The sequence below is a fragment of the Rattus norvegicus genome, chromosome 4, assembly GCF_021556685.1.
Source record: "Rattus norvegicus strain SHRSP/BbbUtx chromosome 4, alternate assembly SHRSP_T2T, whole genome shotgun sequence".
NCBI classification, from domain to species: domain Eukaryota; kingdom Metazoa; phylum Chordata; class Mammalia; order Rodentia; family Muridae; genus Rattus; species Rattus norvegicus.
This window is the reverse complement of record NC_141537.1, coordinates 58939566-58947500: the sequence shown is the minus strand read 5'-3', so window position 1 is coordinate 58947500 and position 7935 is coordinate 58939566. Positions and strand designations below refer to the sequence as shown.

General features: G+C 52.5%; 1 protein-coding gene across 5 annotated transcripts in view; it reads right to left on the bottom strand.

The window, feature by feature from the left end:
- Positions 1-7365, bottom strand: part of Irf5 (interferon regulatory factor 5) — a 13294-nt gene extending 5929 nt beyond the window's left edge. For 2 of the 5 annotated variants that reach the window (NM_001439921.1, NM_001106586.2), the window contains 2 exon segments: positions 1884-2089; positions 6681-6756. In NM_001439921.1, coding sequence (NP_001426850.1) covers positions 1884-2078 — 195 coding nt within the window. In that variant the 5' untranslated portion in view covers positions 2079-2089; positions 6681-6756. 5 annotated transcript variants of the gene reach the window in all.
- Between the last annotated feature and the right edge of the window lie 570 nt (positions 7366-7935).

Below are 7935 nucleotides of genomic sequence, written 5' to 3'. Positions count from 1 at the left end.
CACTTGCCTCCATCTCCCAAGTGCTAGGATTATAGGACCTCCAGCCCAACTAGCATCAACATTGTTGTTATTGTTGTTGCTGTTGTGCTACGGATAGAATGGAGCCTCACATTTGCTAAGCCCAGCCTCCTAACCTCTGACCCTCAACCCCAATTAATATTATTTTTGCATGACAATTTGGTGATGTCGGGATTGTGTTTCTTCTCTTTAAACTAGCAACTTAATTTTGATAGAACTATATAGAATATAGAAATATGCACACACACATTGTGGTAAGGATTAAGTTAAAAGGCTAAAAGATAGGATTCCAAAGGTTTTAAAATCAGCATCTATTTGAGACCAAAGAGAACAATTTTATTAAACTCCAAAGTCAAGGCCTAATCTGACCATTAAAACAAAGGGTAGAATTTAGGAGAAATCATGCATCTAAAACAGCCTGAAGTGTACAGAAATGGGACTGGAGGACTGAGTTGTACTGAATCCTTCCAGAGGATTATTCGATGGTCACAAAGGTGATGCAGATGTTTCTTGGAAAGGAAAGCTAATCCTGAGATCGGGTGACAAGACGCAGGTTACAAATCAGTATGTGTGGGCCAGTGAAATTGCTCTACACACAAAGCCACTTGCTACCCCGCCTGACAGCTTGAGTTTGATCCCTGGAACTCACACTGTGGAAGGAGAGAATCAACTCTTCCAAGTTGACCTCTGACCTCCACACACATACTGTGGTGCCTGCACACTCCCCATAAACCAGTAAGAAAAAAAGAAGAAATTCAAACATATGTGTGGGTTGAATGTCTTGATGAATATCCGTAGTCCATCCAAGCACTTCAGAGATGGAGGCTGAATTATCAGAAGTTCAAGGCCAGAATCAGCTACATAACAAGTTTGAGACCAGCCTGGGCCATGCAAGAATGTTTCAAGAAATATAAAATGGTAAATAAATAAAGTATGGGGGTGGGGGCTGTCCCTTAGTGACAGAATGTGTCATGGCACGAGCAAGGATAGCCTTGATCCCTAGCACAAAGATTTCTTTGGAAAGTTAGCTAGTAGTGGTGGCACATGCTTGTAGTCCCAACATTCAGAGGTACAGGTAAGGGACCACCACAAGTTTAAGGCCATTCTCATACACGTAGTGAGTTCCAGGCCAACCAGGAATATATAGGGAGATCCTATCTCAAAACATAAACATTCTTTTTTTTTTTTTTTTTTTTTTTGGTTCTTTTTTTCGGAGCTGGGGACCGAACCCAGGGCCTTGCGCTTCCTAGGTAAGCGCTCTACCACTGAGCTAAATCCCCAGCCCCAAAACATAAACATTCTTAAATGTGACTAGATTCCCACTTTGCCTGTCGTATACCTACAAACCTTAAACATTATATATTCTGGTGTAAAACTTGGTGTAGGGTCTGTCCAGGCTTAGGGCTTGTTGGACACGGTGGCACATGTCTATAATCTCAGCACTTGGGAGGCTGAGGCAGGAAGATGACACATCAAGCCAGCTTTGACTACACAAGCAAGTCTGGTCAACTGAGCATTATCTAGTGAGACCCCGACTGAAAACCCAGACCAAAACCAAAAGAGGAGTTGGTAACTTCACTTGGAGCATGTGTTATAGTATGTGTAGTGTGTAGTCCTGTGTAACAGTAAATCAAGAACAAGGAATGCTACACGGAGTTACAGGATGGCCTCCCAGAGACCTTCCATCCCCACCTTGCCCTAAGCTACAAGTTAGAAAAGGTGGTCCTGTGTCCCTGAGTCTGGGTGTGGGATCCCCTGAGCACTGTTACTGGCAGGAGATACTGGTGCCCCTCTCCACTCCTGAGGGCTCTTCCCTAGGGAGGGGCTGCCCCCGAAGTCCAGGCAGCACCTTATCCATGGCTTACCTTGAAGATGGTGTTGTCTCCATCCTGGCTGGGACCGTGCCTTGTAGCATGGCGCCAGGGGATATAGAAGAGTTTCTTTTCCCCGTTGACCCACTGGAGCCCTGGGTACTGGCAGCTGTTCACCTGGGCCACCAGCCAGGGCTTCAGCCTCACACGGCGGGGTGGTGTGGGAATCCCTGGGGCTGACTGGTTCATGGCAAAGGGCTCTGTGGGAGAAAGCAAAGCACAGCTCTGCAAATTGATAGCAAGATTCCCCGTGCCCTGGGTGGAGAGGCTGTGTGACCGAGCTCCCCAGTCCATCTAGGTGTCTGAGGTCAAGGCTTCCTCAGTTTCTTGTCACAGTTCACTCAACCTGTGATTTCTGTTAGGGGAGAAGGAAACCTCTGTGCTAATGGATGCTGTGGGCACATTCATACGATGGACCACCCCTTCTTGAACGCAATCAGTACCCAGCTACTGCTTCACTAGAAAAGTGTCCAGGTGTCTTATTGCCTGGGTCAAGCCACCCATCTCTGTGAAGTCAAAGCTAGCTCACCAGGCATGGAGGTGGGCTAGCAGGGGTGACAAGTACTTCTCTGGGGTTGGCTATTCCACCATGCCTTATCTGTTCCTGAATCTGCTCAGTTTTTCCCTCTGCAGCTTAACCAACTGCTTATCCCTGAAACTGCCCTTCCCCCTCCCTAACACATCCTCTAAACTAGACTCCTGTCTCAGGCTTCCAACACAAGCCAGCCTTAGACAGGAGCAGATCGTGTGAGAGGGGCTAGGGATGGGTTCATTTGCAGGACTTAGAGTTTTGGGCCTTTCAATCAATTAGTTCTAGTGTTTCTTCTCAGTTCTCTCAGGAATGAAGCTTTCTTCCCCCATAACCTCTTTATAGAAATCCCACTAATCCAGTGACACCGGGTGCCCAGCTTACATGGTGCCACCCTGAAGCCGGCAATGGCCGTGTGTCTGGTTCCTGCTCCTTCCCTCACATCCATTCAGTGCTCCTGTTTACAGACCTGTGCCACACAGGGTGGCAGGAAGTGCCGACCAAGGTCTAACAGTTTCCTGTTAAGGTTTGGTTTTCTAATGCTAAATACTGACCTGGTTCCCCCCCCCCCCAGAGGGGAGGAGATTCTTATGCTGCTGCCCCAAGTGATGCTATGTAGCCTTGCCCCCCACCGCCCAAGTTGTCCCCGATTGGTGAATAAAGATGCCTACAGTTAGAACTGGGCAGAAGGGAGGTAGGCAGAGTTTTGGCTCCCAGGCTGGGGGTCTGAGAAGGACCACGAGGGAGAAGAGAGAGAAGGTGGAGGGAGGAGAACATGCCAAGGGGTAGGTGAGTCGTGGAAACACGGCCATGAGGGCTGGCCAATTGGAGCAGCCAGGATGGAGCGTGGTGGGGTTCCTGATGGGGAAGTAGACATATATATATATAGACATATATAGACATATGATATATATATATCATGAAGGGTAGATATCTGCCCAGCTCCGGTACATTAAAGATTGTTATAAATTTAAGTTGAGGGTCTTACATCTGGGAACTGAATATTCAAAGGCAAGATCCCCAGCAGCAGTTTCCCATTGGAGGTAAACACGGTGGCAGGCCACAGGCTCTGTCTCACTAGAATTAGGTCCACAGGACCCATGAAATGCTGGTGCCCTTCCCTCTACTTGCTCCTTCTCCTCCTGACAGAACCTACAACAAGACTAGGGCGCCCTCTTCTTCCTTCCCCGGAAGCTCTCTCCTTCCCTTGCCCATGTTCTTGACTTGAACTCTTGGACTGGAGTGGGGGTGGGGGAGTCAGAGACAGAGAAAAGGGAGGCCACTGTGCTAGCAGCTCCGAGGAAGACAGCCTCTCATTCAGCAGGTTAAAGAACAAAACTGAGCATGCTTACTTGGGTTTTGCAGCATGGAGCCTCAGTTTCCCCTGCAATTCCCCACCTAGCATCTTTTAGGTTGTGGCTACTACATGCCACATCCAGGCTAGCAGAGCGTCTACAGACTGCAGAGCAGTGCATACCCCAGCTGCCTGAGACCCACGGAGAGTAGCACCAGCTCTGGACAGAGAGGGTGGAAAGGCTCCCAGCCCTGCCCCCAAGCTTAAGAAGAGGTGGCTTAGTTCCTCTTTCCACACCAGCCTCCACCCTGACCGAAGGGAAATGAAAGTGGCCCTGCTAGGACAACTCAGAAATCTGACTCACTCACGGGGCTGACTTGTGGTCTGATGGAGGGAGGGGCACAGAGAAAACCCAGTCTCACAAACCCACCCCAACCCCATCCTCTACATCACTTGGTCTCCCAAGCCTACTGATGACACCTATGTCGTTAGAGCGCCCAAGCAGCTTTGATCTTAGATTGGAGGGTGGTGTTGACCAGCAGCCAGCAGTTCTGACCATAGGAAGATGGACACAAGGATAGGCAAGTTACCCTGAACACACACTTGGCTGGCTGCGGGCCTGACACACACACACACACACACACACACACACACACACACACACACACACACAGAGAGAGAGAGAGAGAGAGAGAGAGAGAGAGAGTGTGTGTGTGTGTGTGTGTGTGTGTGTGTGTGTGTCAGGCCCGCAGCCAGCCAAGAGTAGCATGGACAGGAAGAGCAGAAAGAAAGCTCACTGCCCTGCTCTGTACTTCAGGGACCAAGAGGGAGTCAAGGACCATTGTCCCTTTCTGTCTCAGCTTGATAATGATGAGTTAAATTCGGAGAAAGGTTTGGAAATTGTTGCTCTGGCCTCAGTGTTACGAAGTGGCAGTCCCTTCCGATGGAGTAGTGACATAGAGAATGGACCCCCACAGCAAGTCAGGCTGCAACCAGGCCGTGCATTCATCTGGAGGCAGAAGGCTCTGCCTGCAGCTGGATCTGCAGAAGCTTCCCCTGAGCAGGACCAAATTCAGCATCCACCTCACAGAAGCTCCCTCCTGCCCAAAGAAAGGCTTAGAGATCTGAGTCAGATCCTAGGCCTGCCAGTTCTCAATTGCAGTGTCTAAACATGGCTGCTCTTTTCTGCATCTAGAGGTTTGGAGTAAGATCAAGCAACACCCAGACTGAGATGTCTGGCTATGAGCCCTATAAAGGAGAAATGAACAGAGCCCCCACCATCTTCCATGTCAAAATGGGCATGGACTGCTAAAGACCTCAGGAAGCATTCCACATGTGAAGAGGCACAGAAGGAACCCTTGAATCCCGGCTGGGATGGAGAATCCCCACCGCTCACCCCAGGGTCAAGAAATCCCAGGAGAGGCTGCCTGGCCAGTCAGATCACTGAGAACTCTGGAGGGCTGGTGTGGAAATGCTGCCTTAATGGAGGTAATAGTAGCAGAGCTTCAACCCACCCTCCACCCCCATTCCTGTCTCTCGGAGTCGTCTGGTTCTAAGCCCTACACCCAGATAAGGCAGCGGCAAAGGGTTACCTGCACTAGGCATGAGCATAAATCCCGCCCTCTCCAGGTGAGCGACACGCCCGGGGCCCTGCCCCTTCGGAGCGCACACAGGCTGAGATTCTGGGGCAGCAGGTGCGGCAGGAAGAACCCTCTCTCGGCTTCCTCCCAGGGGCAGGTTGGGGGAAGGCCAGAGCGCAAGGGAAAGCCCCGAAGGACTTTTAGTTAATAGGAGTAGTCTCCTACCTACCTCTTCCCTAGTCTTTAGCCAGGAGCTTAGGGAGTAGGGACCGATACTATCACAGGTCCTCATGCGAGGGCCTTCATCCAGCCTTGCTCGGCCCGGCCCACATCCTTTCTGGTCCTGTTCACTTATCCCCAATTTGGAGTTCAGGCCAGGCCGATCCCTGCAGACTCCACCCGGGATATAACGCCGGCGGGGATGGTGGCGGTGTAGTAGTGGCATAGTAGTGGTGGCAGCTGGGTCAGCCCCTGGAGTCACCGCAAGGAACTGGCTTAGTATCCGTCCCTGGTCCGCTCCTCTGGCCGGCGACCTGTCCTCCCTGCTATGCCAGGAGGAGGCCAGGAAAACCTCCCACTTACACCCCTGCTACTGGGTACCCGCTCTGGGTCCTCTGGGGGTTCGAGAAACACCTAGGGTCTGGGAGACATCTGTACCGAGGTCGGATGCTAGCCTGGGACATCTCTCCGTCTGCGTCCGGCCAAACTACAAACACTTTCCCTTCACGTACAGATTCTTAGTTGTTTCCTTCTTAAGTTCAGGGGCAGGCCGTCAAGCATTACGCACCCCCTGCCCCGATTCTTCCCGACTGCTAAGAAAATTGGCGTCCCTTTTGAGCCACAAGCCAAGGAGCGTCGCCTCTGTTTGACATCGTCTCCCCTCAAACTCTATTCCCACAGATTCCTGTCCTGTCCTTGGGAGGGATGACTGCTTGAAACCTCAACCTCTTTAGTAGAAAAAGTGAGGTGTGGCCGGGAAGGAGGGACGAGCTGTGCGCCAAAAGGGTCGGGGTCCGATCCTCGCTCCTCACTGGTCCTGTTCAGACTACGACAAGGCACTTCGCATCCTTGACCCCGGCGAGGAGCAGGGAGGATGTCCACTGGGCCCTCGGGACTTTCCCCGCGCATGCGGAACGATGGCGGCCGGAGCGCAGCACTCCGAGCTGGCCCGGCGTGGAGCGCTTTGGAGACGTTCGCGCTGGCCCGGCGCTGCCTGCGACAATCGCCCACCACGGAGAAGTGGGATCCCGACCCCGCCGGCTCTGCTGGCAGGTGCCCCGGGCGCACAGGTCGCCGTGGGTCGGAGCGGTGGCTTGGCAGTAGCCCGGGACGGCTCCCACCGCCCTCGGGGCACGGGGCCCAACACAGCCCACAGCCCCGGGACCTACCTGTCTGCGGTGCGCCCGCGGGGAGCCTGGAGCCCCGGCCTGGCGCTGCGGCCGAGCTGAGCTCTCGCCGAGCTGCGCCGCCTGCGGGTCGCCCGGCCCTCCCCGCACTTCCGCATCGCGCCGCCCCCGCCCCGGGCAGCGCCCCGCCCCGCCTGCCTCGCCCCCTCGCCACCACCCCGCGCCCCCTGCACCGAGCCGTCCACCGCCCATCGCGAGGAGGCCCGGGGCCTCCGCGAGACCGCAGACCGCTCGGGGCCCCTCGTCGGGTTCCTTTGGGAGTCCGGAGATACAGAGTCACCCATCACTCAGTCCCCAGACACCCTGTCCCCACCTAGTCCGTGCCTGCCTGGAGCTGGAAATCCGCTGCGCACCGGCGTCAATGGAGCCACACTCCAGGGCATTTTGAGGCGACCGAGAGCTCCCTTTCATCTTATCTTGGGCCACTCTGTCTCCTCAGCCTTAACACTAGCCCTCCAGATGGTTCCAACTCACCATGTGACTGCCAAGCCCACCTCTTCTTTCACCCCTACCTTCGCCCATGGTTTGGGTTTGCACTTTGAGCGGGTTCCCTCCACCACCACCACTACCATCCCCGGTTCCGTAAACAGGCCTTGCTGTCGATGCTGGCCTCAACCTTCACACATCCTGTTCATGTAGGAACATTATTCACTGATTCCCACTCTGCAACTTTTGGGTCAGCATCAGATTATTTGATAGTCTAAGTGGTTTTTTCAGGAAGGTCTGCTCCTTGAGTCAGCTTCTGGTTTGGTATTATTTGTTGGTTTGGGGCGGGGTGGATATCAAGAGGCAACTTCCAGAGTCTTTCCAACTGACTTCCCCATGTGATTTTAATGTCTAATTCCCACTGAAATTCAGCTTAGTCGGGGGCCTGTCCTGTCTTGCATGGTTCATGATATATAGTGATTCTCATTTTACCTTGCACATGCTAGGCAAGTGCTCCGCCATTAGGTATTTATCTGTTCTGCCCTATCATAATTGTAAAGGGTTATTGTGATTTTTTTTGTTGGATTTTAACTTTTTTTTTTTTTGGATTTTAATTTTTTTTTTTTTTTTTGGTTCTTTTTTTCGGAGCTGGGGACCGAACCCAGGGCCTTGCGCTTCCTAGGCAAGCGCTCTACCACTGAGCTAAATCCCCAGCCCCGGATTTTAACTTTTTTAAGGGAAAAATTGTGTTGCCTGTGCTGGTCTCCAACTATTAGAATCAAACAATTTTCCTGACTCAGATGCCTTGAGT